General features: G+C 47.0%; 1 protein-coding gene across 3 annotated transcripts in view; it reads left to right on the top strand.

Annotated features, from left to right (window-relative positions):
- DIP2C (disco interacting protein 2 homolog C) overlaps nt 1-14,921 on the top strand; it is a 388,615-nt gene that overhangs the window by 302,884 nt on the left and 70,810 nt on the right. For all 3 annotated transcript variants that reach the window (XM_070391030.1, XM_070391022.1, XM_070391038.1), the window contains 3 exons: nt 218-311; nt 438-557; nt 2,303-2,417. In XM_070391030.1, the coding sequence (XP_070247131.1) occupies nt 218-311; nt 438-557; nt 2,303-2,417 (329 nt within the window). The remainder of the gene's footprint in view (nt 1-217; nt 312-437; nt 558-2,302; nt 2,418-14,921) is intronic.

Genomic DNA, 14,921 nt, shown 5'->3' with positions numbered 1-14,921 from the left:
TAACTGGATCAGGAAAAGCAGGAGCCAAGAGGACTAGATGGCCTTTGAGATAGTCGCTTCTCGGGTTATTCTGAGATGCACTGGGGTCAGCCGCCTGCTCACACTCAGCAGCCCTGGCATTGCGATGAGCCCACACCTGTCCTGTCATGCCCCCATCTGGAGCCTGGTGTCCGTGGGTGGGCCCCTCTGTCTCACCTGTGTGTGTCCTTGCCTTCAGAGCGTCATGAACATGATGCACGTGATCAGCATCCCATACTCACTGATGAAGGTGAACCCGCTCTCCTGGATTCAGAAGGTCTGCCAGTACAAAGGTACGTCCCAGGGTGACCCCATGTCTGTCGTCCCCCCCCCCCCCCCCCCCCATCATGAGTCCTTTTTTTAACATCTCACGGTCTGGAGCCACATAGTAACTCCCTTTTCTTCTGCTTCTACTTCAGCAAAAGTGGCCTGTGTTAAGTCCAGGGACATGCACTGGGCGCTGGTAGCACACAGGGATCAAAGAGACATCAACCTCTCCTCTCTGCGGATGCTGATCGTGGCCGACGGCGCAAACCCCTGTAAGCACCGGCTGCTGCTCAGGCGAGGAAAGGCAGGCAGCAGGGTCCTCGCCGCCTGGGTTCATTGTTTGCACTTTGATTTCTTTTCCTAGTCTCTACCTTGTTAAGAAGTTGTTTCAGAATAATAACCAACAGAACTGTGCACTGACTCCAGGCACATGGTGTGCCGGCAGAGAGCATGGCGCTTTCAGACGCGGCCCTGCGGCCTCCACTTCTCACTTCTGTAGAGAACGTCGCTTTTTACCTAAAAATCCTATACTTCTCTTTCTTTTGAAAATGTTACAAAAGTGATACGATTTTCTGAGGATTAAGTGAAGTAATCCCTCTATACAGTTCCTCTGGATGTGATAAATTGTCAAATGTTAACTACTATTGTTCTATGGTCCATAGTAGTTTTATTGATCAGGAAATTAATTTGTCATTTTTAATGAAATTTCATTATCAAATCCTATAGCAAAAATTATCTAGGTAAAGTTAATTAGCAGTTTCACAAGATACTGTTAATATAAGTTGAGAAATATTTCAGTCCGTAGACATAAACCCCAGCTAGCTTGTTTTTTTGTGAGAGGAATATGTAAGCCAGAAGCAAAGTCAATGAAAGTGAATTGAATGTAAGAAAGTTTGTTCTGACTACATTTGGAAACCATGCAGTATATATATTTGTAAATTAAAGCAGCATATACTTTCTTAATGAATATCTGATATGCAAAAGTGAACTGGCATACAGTTTTTAGTACTAGTTTTACAAATGATTCTTCCATTTACAAAATTACTCCATAAATTGTGAGCTTTTTCTTTTTTTAAAATTCATCTTTATTGTTGAAAGTATTATAGATATCCCCTCTTTTTCACCATTGACCCTCTCTACCCTGCACCCATTTCCAATCTCCCCCCCAGCCCCCCAGGTCTTCACCACGCTATTGTCTGTGCCTATCGATTATGCATATATGCATATAAGTTATTTGGTTAATTTCTCCCCTCCCACCCACTCACCTCCACCTTCCCTCTGAGCTATTTTAACACACAGTTTATTTTACCCGTTACTCTACAGAGCAGCATGTCTTATATAGAGCAAGGTAAACTTGTTTTAGGAAATTATTTAGCTGATAGGTCCCTAGTAATTATACTCAGGTCTCATCCAAGTTAATTTAAAGTTTTCTTCTGTTAGTTAAGGCAGAGATTTTCAACTGGTGTGCCACAAGAATTTTAAAAAATATGTTAACCTGACTATTTAGTCATGGGCACTGACCTCTTTTCCCTTAGATTGTAAATTTAAAAATGACAACAGCCAACACAACAATAGCCGTCCGGTGTAAATGAACCAAAATTATACTTTTTTTTTTTGTCAGATGGGCAAAAAAATATATTTTTTGGTGTGCCAGAGAATTTTAGTAATTAGTTCATATGTACCATGAGATGAAAAAGGTTGAAAATTGCTGAGTTAAGGTTAGATTTACCCGCCCTTTAGAACATGCATATTGAAAATGGTAGAAGAAGTCTCAAGTTCATCAGTCAGCAAATGTTTTGATAGGGCACAGAAGTTGTGTAAGTTCTTGAGTTCCGTAAGTGTGAGAAAATCATCTTTCCTTATAATGTAAGTGATAAATTGTATTAGGGGTCTTTGCCATGCTGCCTGATGCCACGTGTGCCTAAACCCTAACTTCAAAAGCACTCTCTATGATGGGATATTTTCAATCAACGCCATAGCTGCCGCTGCCTGATCGCCATTCCCTCTTCCGCTCCAGGGTCTATTTCTTCCTGCGACGCATTTCTCAATGTCTTCCAAAGTAAAGGCCTGCGCCAGGAGGTCATCTGTCCCTGCGCCAGCTCGCCGGAGGCGCTCACCGTGGCCATCCGGAGGTACTGCACACACTTCCCGCGGACAGCCTGGGGAAGGTCGCACCACGCCACCAGAGGGAGACCTGGGATCATAGCCGTTAAGCTTAGTGAGGACACTGGAATGGATTCTATAAAACGTGCAGGTTCAGTAGCCAGGGAAACAGCCCTCTCTCTGGCCAGTCACTGTCATTCCCATGTGAGTGGAAACCCACTGGGGGGACATGACCTCTTGTCCTTGCAGGTTGCTCACTTTTTCACTTGCTCACACTAGACCAGGGGTCCTCAAACTTTTTAAACAGGGGGCCAGTTCACTGTCCCTCAGACCATTGGAGGGCCGGACTATAGTTTAAAAAAACACTATGAACAAATTCCTATGCACACTGCACATATCTTATTTTGAAGTAAAAAAACAAAATGGGAACAAATACAATATTTGCATGTGGCCCGCGGGCCGTAGTTTGAGGACCCCTGCACTAGATCTAGGTTTAAAATGGGGCGGAATAGAGTCAGTGTTGGGTGAAGTGGAATTTTTGTCTCCTGTGCAGTTTCTTTTTTTTTAAAAAAAAAAATATATTTTTATTGCTTTCAGAGAGGAAGGAATAGGGAGAGAGAGATAGAAACATCAATGCTGAGAGAGAATCATTGATCGGCTGCCTACTGCAAGCCCCCTACTGGGGATCGAGCCCACAACCCGGGCCTGTGCCCTTGACTGGAATTGAACCTGGGACCTTTCAGTTCCCAGGCTGATGCTCTATCCACTGAGCCAAACCGGCCAGGGCTGACATGCAGTTTCTATGTCATCTTCATTTTCTTCTCCCTGCAATTTTACACATACTGCACTTTTAAACACTGGTTTTCTGAGGTTTGGAGCCACTTGGCGGTACATCTGAGCTCTTGAGTTTGTGGTGGGTGTGGGTGGTGGGTGCTCTTGCTGAGCCTCATTGCTCGGTGCCCTGGGTTGTGGGTGTAGGTCACTGCAGCAGCACCCCTGCCTTGAGCAGTGCTGGGGGGTGGGGGTGGGGGGCAGTGAAAGCTTATCCTACCCACGATGAGCGCTACCAGGAAGGCGCGAGATGGTCATCAGCCCTCCATTATCCACACTAACATGAGAAAGGGCAGGGAGAGCATCATCTAGGTATTGGCAGCTTGTACCATGACTGACTTCTCCGTCTCAAGTTAGGTTTCATTTCCTGTCATACAGGTGTGCTCCCTTGTAAGAAGGGATGACAGAGCTCTTGGGGCACAAAGCACATGCATCTGCCCTGGATTACTGAAAGGTTGACTTCCCAAAAATACTCACTGGGAGAGCGTCCTTAAATGAGAAACCAGGTGCTTTTAGGTGCATTTTTGTAATGTAAAATTATCCAGACCACCTGACTAATGGGTTAAGAAATCTAAAATCTTTATTTTTTTTTAATATATTTTATTGATTTTTTACAGAGAGGAAGGGAGAGGGATAGAGAGTTAGAAACATCGATGAGAGAGAAACATCGATCAGCTGCCTCCTGCACACCTCCTACTGGGGATGTGCCCGTAACCAAAGTACCTGCCCTTGACCGGAGTCGAACCCAGGACCCTTCAGTCCGCAGGCCAATGCTCTATCCACTGAGCCAAGCCGGTCAGGGCAAGAAATTTAAAATCTTTAAAGTATCAGAAGCAACCTTTAATTTTGACTGAGCCAAAAATTAAGTCTCTAACATTATTTAAATCGATGAGGAAACATGGCATCATGAGCAGGCTCCGATATTCCTTTTTAAAGGATGGCTCTGTTGCCCTAATCGCAGGAGTGTCCCCACAAACAATTTCGACATTTCTGTCTGACCTTGTAGTACAGAACACTTCAGGGCTGTCGTAGCAGATTTACCTCCACAATGTTCTTCACATGTTGTCCACATATTAGAATGTGTGTCTCATTTGAACCTAAGATGGGCTCCAGGGAGACTTTGGGACATGAGTCCCAGCAGAGGCCCAGTCCAGACATGTGATCCGGGGCCTCAGTTTCCTTAACCAAAAAAATTCAGATTAATTATTAACCGGTTAATAGTGCGGATTAACTATTAACTGATCAAAAATGCAGATTAATTATCAACTGGTCAATAGTGCAAATTAACTGTTAACCGGTTAAAAATGCGGATCAGCTACTAACTGATTAATAATATGGATTAGCTATTAACTGGTTAATACAGATTAACTATTAACTGGTTAATAAAACATATTTTGTAATCCAAAGAAAACACAATAATTTCAAGAGAAACATCGAAAGTGCTCTATTCAAAGTAATGTCCATCGCCGAGATCTTTCCAGTAACTTGGTTCACTGGCTGAGGACGCTCCGGACGGTCCCTCTGGGGAATAGTTGGTGAAGTGTGACCCCTTTCATGCTCCTCCTGCGTAACACAAGCAGGGGCCATAAAATGTACAGGAGGAAAAGGCACAGTTTAAGTCGGCTAAGGAGAATTAGGATGATCACAGTCAAGCTAAAAATAGGCCCTGGTCACATCTTACTCTACATTTGTTCCCTCGCCTTGATCATGTGCCTCAGCCTTCCCAAGACAGTCGTCGTCTTACTATTGTGCAGGGGATGCGTGTTGGAGCCACCGAATGCTGGCGATGCTATGAGAGTCATCTTTATAATCAGCTGTTGCTCTTAGACTATGTGGAGGTTCATTTAGGTGACAGGGACTGGATTTCAGTGACAAATACCTTTAGGAGGGAAATGAATGCTAGGCTCATTTAGGATCTTTCATTGTCCTTGTTTCTTACATGTATATATTTAAGCTATTTCCAAGCGCATTTGATGAAAACAGCATTCACAATTGATTTTTATCGACATACTCCTCTCCAGGCTGCTTTCCGTAACGTGAATTTAGGTTAAAATCCCCCATTCCTGGTGTTTCACGTATTGTCCACTGAAAGGTTTGGGCAGACTCTCGTCCTGGGAATCAAGCATTTAAACTCATCCGGTACTTTGTGCTCATTACTTTCTTCCCTGGAACACATAGGAGAACAGAAGGGAATGTTCCACATAAAGAGGGCAGACGCCAGGTCGTTAAGGGAAAATAGTTTTGATTCATTGCTTTCATACTGTTTTGAGTGGAGACCAGGAAGCCTCGTCATTCATTGCTGCTCAAGGATTTTGATGTGAGGACTAAATTGACACTTTCTTAACTATCACCATAAAGTCTCCTGTTGGAAGCACTGCAATCTCACATTTTGTTTACTGCCCACAGGATAATTTTTAAAGAAAAAAAATAAAACACTGTTTGGCTGCTACGTTGTCTTATTTTGTTGCAAAGAAAGGCCTGTCGGGGAATAATTACCCCTCGTTAAAGCGAGTCTGCAGGGGGACATTTTCCTCCTCGCAGCTGTGTGAGCGTTTATGTCCTTGTGTCCCGGGCTTGCCTATCTGCCCCGGATGGCCTATTCTACCCTGATGGTGAACTTCCCGGAAAGAGCCAGGAGCAGTGATGGCTTTGCTTTTTATGCTCTTAATTAGAAAATTATACTCAGTTAATGTCTGTGGTCATCGGTGAAGATAAAACTGCTAATGCATTTCCATTGCTCATGACTTGTAGGTCTTTTGGCCTTTTCTGGAATATGTATTACTCGATGATTCTTTTGTGTAAAAAAAAAAAATTATGTAAATCAGTAAGTTGATTGGTTACAGGAATGCTGCTCAGGCAGCAGGCGGCTGCGTGGAGACGGCCGTGTGCACCAGTCTAGCTTCTCGGGGTGCTGGGGTTCCTTCCAGAGCAGATGGCCAGGCCTGACGGGTTGGTGCCCATGGTTACAGCCACTTGATGCCACTCCTCTTATGAGAATGCCTCTCGCTTACACAGCAGGGGAGCATATGGGGAGGTTGTGGGGTACACAGAGTCAATGGGCACTTCAGGTGTCCCCCTTGAAAGCGGGCGGGATGCACAGATGCTCCGGAGAGTCGGCAGCAGGAACCTGGACGTGATCTGGGGAGCAGTCAGCTGGCACCCAGGCTTCCAGGGCAGTGTGCCCCTCAGATGTGCTGCCCAGGCTGCGTCTGACTGCCAGGCCTGGCCCCTGTCAACATCCCCCTCAGGGGAAGGCTGCCTTCCAGGGGGAAGTGAGGTCAGGCCAGAGAATAAGTGCTGTTCATTGTAGGATGGTTGAGGAATTTTCAGAACATGAGGGCAGAGACATGCCTGACTTCATACCTGTCCTCTTCATGGGTGTCTACATGAGTGTCAGCCAGGCGGTGGCCGGAAACCGTGCTGTTCCCTAGGGAAGTCTGCCCCGGCTCCCCATGGAGCCCAGGTGTTTAATCTGCTCTCTTCTTTCTAACCTGTTCTCATCCAAGTCAATGTTTTGTACTTTCTTTTTCCTCTGAAGAATTGTTGTAGAACAAAAAATATTGGAGAAATATTGGTCCATGATGCCTAACCTCTTCAGTAGAACACCCCCCCCCCCCTTTTTGGCCAATTTCAAAATGAACACCAGCAAAGTTTTTTTTTTTTTGGCTCCAAGTATCTCCTAGATGGCTGTCTGGTTCTATTTCAGTCTGTAGCTAGGGATGAGAGAGTCAGTTTTTAAGGCTGCATTGTGGTAATGTTGATTGAACTAAAAAAGACTTTTTTGTGGCCTACCTACAAGGTATTATTTCAATACCTTAATGCTTTAGCAATGAATAGGTAATCATGATATAAAACATGTACATTTTAATATGTAATTAAAACAATAATTCCAAAGAATAATAAAGATGTACTCCTTCTCACCATTTTCCATTTTGAAATGCCTAACCTAGTATTTAAGAAGCTGGGAGACAACCCCGAGAAAGGGCCCCCGAGGGCGATTCTGTGCCATGTAATCCCACGGAACTTGACAGTTCCTGCCAGGGGCACAGCAACCAGTGGTCCAGAATAAGAAAAAGTTAACGCAAGCCACAGACTTGAAGTGGAATTTTCAAGAATGTTTTTGATCTCTCAAAAAGTCAGACTTGGAGACTTGTAATCTCTTTTTAAAACACAAGAAGATAAAATACATTGTTTGTAATTTTTATCTAAAAAATTTGATGAAAGTTGAAAACTTCTCTAACCTCAACACGGTTTGGAGATGATAATCCTATAAATGAAAATAGGACTCAATTAAGGAGCATTGACGAGCAAAGTAACTGTGTTAGCATGTTTAAATGAAGTTCTCCTGTCTGCTTGCATTTAAGAGTGAGTTCTGCTTTGTTTTGTGTTTGATTGAATTGTGCACAGAAGTACTTGTTGGTGGAGACAGGAGCTGCACCAAGAGCAGCTGGGGAAGTAGCCCCATCCCTGACTGACTGCAGGCCGGCTGTTCCCTGACTGCAGGCTGGCTGGTCCCTGACTGCGGGCTGGCCGTTCCCTGACTGACTGCAGGCTGGCTGTTCCCAGCCAGTTCCACCCAGAGCTTGTTCTTGGACATGGACGAGCAGCCAGGGCAAATGGAAGCACAATTGCAAACAACTTGTATGGTATGATCCCTTTTCTGGCTGAAAAAAAAATTAAGTATTTCTAAATGGTATATTTAGTAAGAAAAAAATCTAAAATCTACATACTAAACTGGACAGGTGAGAACAGGATGCAAGGCTAATATTCTTTTTCTGTTTTGTTCAGTTCTCTTTTCTTAAAAGGCATGAACTGCTCTCATCAGAGAAAATTAAATTAGCTGATAAGTTGGGGACATGCTGTTTTTGTCTTGTGCCTTTCCATGACCTTAGCTCTCGGTTGCATTTTGAAAGTCTCTGTCACACTGAACATTGAATAGGAGTATGCCCATGGATTTGACTGGCTTTGTCTTGAAATTTGTGTTGTAGGAGTGTTCACTGAAATACATTTTCTGTTAAAACAAAGACACAGCCTCAGCTGCTCCCCATCTTTTAAAGGGAACTATTTTTATATTTTCATTGATTTTTTTTTAAAGAGGAAGGGAGACGGTTGAAAAGAAAAACATTGATGTGAGAGCAAAACATAGATCAGTTGCCTCCTGCATGCACCCTGACAGGGGATCAAACCCACAACCTTTGGGTGCATGGGACGATGCTCAACCAACTGAGCCACACCAGCCAGGGCTAAAGGGCACTTTTATCAGCACTCGTAATTAGCGGCTGTCCTGCCACAGTGGGAAAGGCCAGCCTGGGGAAGGAAATAAGCGGAGATAGACTCCAGTCCACGTTTGTGCGTTTGGTCACCCAGGCTCCTTCCTGGGGCTAGTTGACATTTGTTCATAAGAAGGACTCCGGACAGGAGCAGCAGGGCAGCTCTGTAAGATGCGCCCTGAGATCAGAAGGGAAGACCAGGCTGCTCAAGGCAGAAAGGAGGACCCTCCCCTCAAGTAGATGGATGGTCCTGCCACTTTTCCGTGGCTTATTTGGAGCTCGGATGTATTTCCCAGGGAAGCAGGCACTTAGGTGCCATGGGAAGAACTCCTGGACTCCAGACGCATGTCCCCCTCCTGTCCTCCATATCCAGGAGCCTGGCCCAGCAAGTCATGGGTCCAGTGGCCTGGATGTGTCTGGCCCTCCACTTGCTTTGCTTTGCCACTTGCTGGCTTAGCCATAGCCTTAACCCTCAGGTCTCAGAGTTTCATCCATAAAAGGAGGGGAATAGCAGTGCCTGCACCACAGGGTCACGTGAGCATCAAAGGTGTCGGAATACACAGAGCCCTGACGTATGCCTGGCGCACAGTGAGAATTCAGCAGGCATTGATGGTGTTATCAATGCTAGTAGTATTTCTGCGGGAATATTATGTATCTGACATATGTATGTATGTACACGTGTATACGCCCAGGTGTGTGTATTGTTCTATGATGCTCTGTGATACAGCGATGCTCTAATAGATAAGTACTGTTGTTGGAGGGAAGGAACGTGCAGTTACCCGAGACTTAGCTCCTTTGCTCTCCACATGTTCCTCAGATGGGAGCTCCTAAATCAGAGGTTGCCCATGTAAGATGAGAGGAGGAGGAGGATTTTTGTTTTCCTGCTGGCAGAGGGCTCAGTGAATGGCAGTGTCATTGGCATTTGCAGATGTGGCTGCAGTTACTGGATTGGTCCTGGGATGGAAATCTTGACAACTGCCCGTTATTCCCTTGACTGTTTATGTGCCCTTAATGCATGTTTGAGCCCGGCCAGGTGTGTGCTGTCAGCAGCAGCACACGGGAGATGTGTTCATTTCGATGGAGAGCAGCTATTATTCAGGTGTTCCACAACCGCAAGTAGCAGAGGCAGATCTAATATTTTAGAGGCTGGAAGTGGCATGACAGGTAAGCAGGGATGCAAACTGTCTGATTGAAGTCATTTACCCCCAAGCACATTGCTTCTGAGGCACATGCTAAGGCTGACGTGCGCCTTCCTCTTCCAGCGTCTTTAATTCTGCTCTTTGTCCCCTTGCTGTCACTGCAGCATTGGCCACACATAGCTCCACACCCTCTTCCTTCTCTGCGTGTGAGGGTTACCTCCGTGCAGTCCTGAAAATCCCTGGGATCGCCCCCTAAGTCACACCCCTGTGGACACAGCTGTGCAGTTTCATCCTGGGGCCGAACCCGGAAGGTGACAGATGGGGCTTAGCTCTTGTAGCCATGATTTAATTTGTTGGTTTTGATTATGAAAGTAACTGAAATCCCAAGGAATTCTGCTTATTGGGATTATTTTTTCACTTTCTCACCCAGTTTATCTGCTTGGATGTTTTATTTCCTAGGAGGGTGTTAATGGAAATAAAAAGTTTACTTGGTTAATTGAAACAACAATGAGGAATGGTACTTGACTCATCAAATTGGGGACAGTTCTAAGGTTGAAGAGCAGTGTTGTCACAGGGGTGCAGAGATAGATGCTGCTGACAGGCAGCTGAGCACTGGGGGCAAAAGCACAGATGTGAGACCCGCCCGAGCTTGCTGCCCAGGTCTGCCCCTCACCTGTTGCCGTACACACCTCTCCTCACTTCGCCTCCTGCCCGTAACTGGGGGACAGCCGTGCCGGTCTCACAGAGTCGCCACAGAATAGACTAGTTAGCATACCTAAAGTGCTGAGAACAGCATACTGCAGGCAACCAGCACAGTGTACATGTCTAGTGGATGAAAAAATAATACACACAGTTAGTGTGGATGCAAAGTGATACAGGCTTTTTTGGAAGGTATTTAGGCTTTATTAAAATTTTAAATGGACTTTTTTTATTATTTCATTCCCATCTTAATGACATATCTTACGGATCTATTTGCAGCCATATAAAAATTACGTGGAATAAAGTGACGGATCATATGTTTACATTACTGAATACCATCTAACAAGTAAGAGAGGTCAGTTTATTGTGTATGCAGTTCACATATTACACGTGATCATCTGTGCACATATGCATACTTTCATGGAAAGATCTGCAAGGTGGTGCATTTAGTGAAAAAGCAAGTTGCAGAAGAATATACATACTGTGGCCCTGCTTTTCTCTGAATGTAAATGTCTTGTGTGTCCACATATTTTATATGTGAATGCACATTACTGAGGCTAGAACTTCACGTTGAGGTGTTGGTGGTGGCTGCCTGCGGCCAGGGGAAGGTCAGCAGGAACTTGCGCCTTTTGCCGTGTGTTCTTGCGCCATGTTGGACCTGCTCATACACGGGTGTGCTCGTGTCATTTGTTTTAAAATTTTATGAAAAGAAAACTTCACTGTGAACAAAGAGGTGCTCAGTCTTCTAGGCCAGAAGCCAGGAAAGGACACGGGTTAGAGCCCAGGTCTGGGCCCAGATCTGGATCTCACCAAGCCCACCGTTCACTCAGCAACTAGGTCACCGTTTCTGACCTGTGACTCGGGGAAGAATGGTGCCCCGTAGGTTTGTGAATTAAGGGAGTCACCATGTGTGAAGGCTCAGGACAATTCAGAAACACAGGCATCAACTGAGCAAGATCCTGTCATCAGGCAGGAGGTGCTGTGGCTTCCAGGTCTTGCAAAAACATCTGGGAGGTGGTACCAGGGTGGTACTCTGTCGTCTGTGGCAAGGTGGAGTGATGAGGCAGAGCACTGAGTGTAGGAATTCACGTGCGTCTGTTTTGCCTTTTTGCAAATCTGCCAAGAAATGAGCCAGGGTTTAGTTGTCTCTGACTAGCAGGGACTCTGTTAAATATGAATTCACTAGAGGCCCAGTGCACGAATTCGTGCACGGGTGGGGTTCAGCCGGCCCCCAGATTGGCCTATCGGGCAAGCGGCTAGGGGGAGGGACCACAGGTGGTTGGCGGGCTGGCCCCAACCCCAATCAGGGTGGGAGGAACTGATTGGGTGTGGGGCCGACCACAGGAGATGCCAAAGTGCCACAGGCAGTTGGCGGGTGACCCTGCCTCTGATTCGGGGGCGGGGAGGGGCGGGTGGAGGGGCTGCAGGTGGTTGGCTGGCTGGCCCCGCCCCTTGGTTGAACTCCCAGTCGAAGGGACAATTTGCATATTAGCCTTTTATTATATAGGATGGTGAGAGGGGTTGAAGATTAGTGTCATCGGTTGACATTTTAAGTGAGGATTTTCAGTCTTTTGTAATTATCGCTTTATAGATGTAATTGAAAATTTCCTTTAACAAATGCAGCTCTAATTTAAGGTGTTTAGTACATTTTAGAATGTTGCTTCTCATTCACTATTAAACATAGGAAAGTGGGTCTGGTAATTAAGACAACAGACTGCATGCTGTTGGATCTTAAGAAAATCTTTCCCTCCTGGCTTCTTGTTTACTAAACATCAGTGATCTCGAACCTTCCGAACTTGGGCTGTGCCATGGCACGTACAGCCTGCACTTTACTTTCATGTGTCTTTTTAATACAGCATATGAGTTTCCCGGGGCTGTCTCAACAAAGTACCTCCCGCTGGGTGCCTTTGAACACAGCAGTCGGTTCTCTCACAGTTCTGGGGTGCAGAAGGCTGGGCTCAGGGTGTCAGCAGGTGGATTTCTTTCGGGGGCTCGGAGGGGGTCCCAGGCCTCTCTCCAGCCTGTGGTGGTGCCGGCAGGTCTTACAGAAACCTGCTGGCACCACCTTGGTGTTTCCAGCTTGTAGACGTGTCACCCCAATCCTGGCCTCTGTCATCACAGGGCCTTCCCCCTATGTCTTTGTTTCTTTTTTCTCTTCTTATAAGGACACTGGTCGTTGGATTAAGGCCCGTCACCCTACTCCAGGAAGGCCTCGTCTTAACTGGTTGTATCGGCCAGGTTCCCTTTTCCCACTAAAGTCACATCCGAAGTTCTGGGCCTTAGAACTTGGGCCTGTCCATTTGGGGACACAATTCAACCCACAACAGGTGCTCAGGCTCATGATTTCTGACTCTCACCTGGACCTTTGCCAAGGGCAGTTGCCGGTGAGGGAGTCCTGGCTGCAGGCAGGTTCCTCTCTGGTATTTCAAACTTCTGATGTGTCCGCATCTTTGGAAAAGGAAAAGCCAAGGAAACAATATCGATCCCATGTAGTTTCTTATTATTTGGGCAGGCTTTTTTTTTTTTTTAATCCTCATGCAAGGATATTTTTTCCATTTTATTGATTTTTGGAGAAAGAGAGAAACATTGATGTGAGCGAGAAACATCGATCTGTTGGTTGCCTCCCACACGTGCCTCAATCCTGGATTGACTCCACAACCTGGGTATGTGCCCTGACCAGGAATCGGGCCACACCTTTTGGTGTCCAGGATGGTGCTCCAGCCAACCGAGCCACTTGGCCAGGGCGGCTCTGCCCTTTTTGATTGCTACAGAATAATTCTATTTCCAGGGTCTTTTATGCTTCTCTTTTTATTGAGATACTAGAGGCCCAGTGCACAAAAATTTGTGCACTCGGGGGGGAAGAGGGGGTCTCTTAGCCTGGCCTGTGCCTTCTCACAGTCTGGGACCCCTTGGGAGATAACGACCTGCTGGCTTAGGCCTGCTCCCGGGTGGCAGAGGGCAGGCCCAATCCCTAGGTGCAGCCCCTGGTCAGGCTCAGAGCAGGGCCAATTGGGGAGTTGGGGCGCTGCCCCCTGTCATGCACAGAGCAGGGCGGATCGGGAGGTTGCAATGCCACCCCTAGTCACGCTCAGGGTAGGGCCGATTGGGGGGTTGAGGCACCGCCCCCTGTCACACTCAAGGCAGGGTCAATGGGGAGGTTGTGGCGCCACCCCCTGTCACGAACAGAGCAGGGCCCATCAGGGGGGTTGGGGCTCCATACCCTGTCACACACAGAGCAGGGTCGATCAGGGGGTTGGGGAGCTCCCCCCTGTCACACACAGAGCAGGGACCATCAGGGGGTTGAGGAGCTCCCCCCTGTCATGCACAGAGCAGGGCCGATCAGGGGGTTGAGGAGCTCCCCGCTGTCATTCACAGAGTAGGGCCGATAGGGGAGTTGGGGCACCGCCCCCTGTCACACACAGAGCAGGGCCCATCAGGGGGTTGGGGTGCTGCACCTTGCCACACTCAGGGCAGGGCCAGTGGGGAGGTTATGGCTCTACCCTGTCACACACAGAGCAAGGCCCATGGAGGGGGGTTGGGGCGCCACCCTCTATCACCCACAGAGCAGGGCCGATCAGGGGGTTGGTGCGCCGCACCCTGTCAAACACAGAGCCGCAGGGCGATCAGGGCCTTCCCCTGTCACGAACAGAGCAGGGCGGATAGGGAGGTTGTGGCCCCGCCCCCTCTCACACACAGAGCCGCAGGGCAATCAGGGGGTTTGGGCGCTGCCCCCTGTCACGCTGATCCCGGTGCCAGGAGGCATATTACCCTTTTACTATATAGAATAGAGGCCTGGTGCACGGGTGGGGGCCGGCTGGTTTGCCCTGAAGGGTGTCCTGGATCAGGGCGGGGGTCCCCACTGGGGTGCCTGGCCAGTCTGGGTGAGGGGCTGAGGGCCATTTTCAGGCTGGCGGGTGACTGAAGCTCCCAACTGCTCCTTTTTTTCTTTTTTTTTTTTTTCTATTCTGGGCCAGCTTTGGCTCTCAGGCCTCGCTGCTGAAAGCAGGTTTCTGGCCTTTGTTTACCTTCTGTATTTGATACAATGTTGTGGTTCGGCTGGCTGAAGCCTGGCTGACTGAAAGCCGGTTTCTAGGGTTTTGTTTAGCTTCTATATTTGCAACATAGTTGCTTAGAGTTGCAGCTGAGAGGCCAGCAAGTCAGGCAGGGAACGTTGGAGTTCGCCGTCACTGGAGCAAGCAAGCCTCCCTGTTCGCTTCAGTGCATGGCTGCCGGCCGCCATCTTGGCTGACAGTTAATTTGCATAAGGATATGCTGATTAGCCAATGGGAAGGGCAGCAGATGTACGGCTAATTACCATGTTTCTCTTTTATTAGTGTAGATAATTGACATATAACATATACTCCTTTTAAAAATATACTAGTTACTTGATTCAAGTAAGATCTCCTTTTTGCAAATTTTAACTGTCATGTTTCCTCACTCATACTTTTAGGTTTATGATATTTGGAAGCCAAATAGCAAACTTCTATTTTTATAGTCCAGTCTTTAGATCCTAAAACCACATTATACATTTGTAGATGGAAAATTACAAAAATAAGGTGGTGTTTACCTAGATTGTGCTCTCACTTAGCTCCCC

Source organism: Myotis yumanensis, unplaced genomic scaffold (genome assembly GCF_028538775.1).
Source record: "Myotis yumanensis isolate MYYU_CA2020_CCGP unplaced genomic scaffold, mMyoYum1.0.hap1 SCAF_1, whole genome shotgun sequence".
NCBI classification, from domain to species: Eukaryota; Metazoa; Chordata; class Mammalia; order Chiroptera; family Vespertilionidae; genus Myotis; species Myotis yumanensis.
The sequence above is the reverse complement of the archived record's forward strand: the minus strand, read 5'-3'. Positions and strand labels throughout refer to the sequence as shown.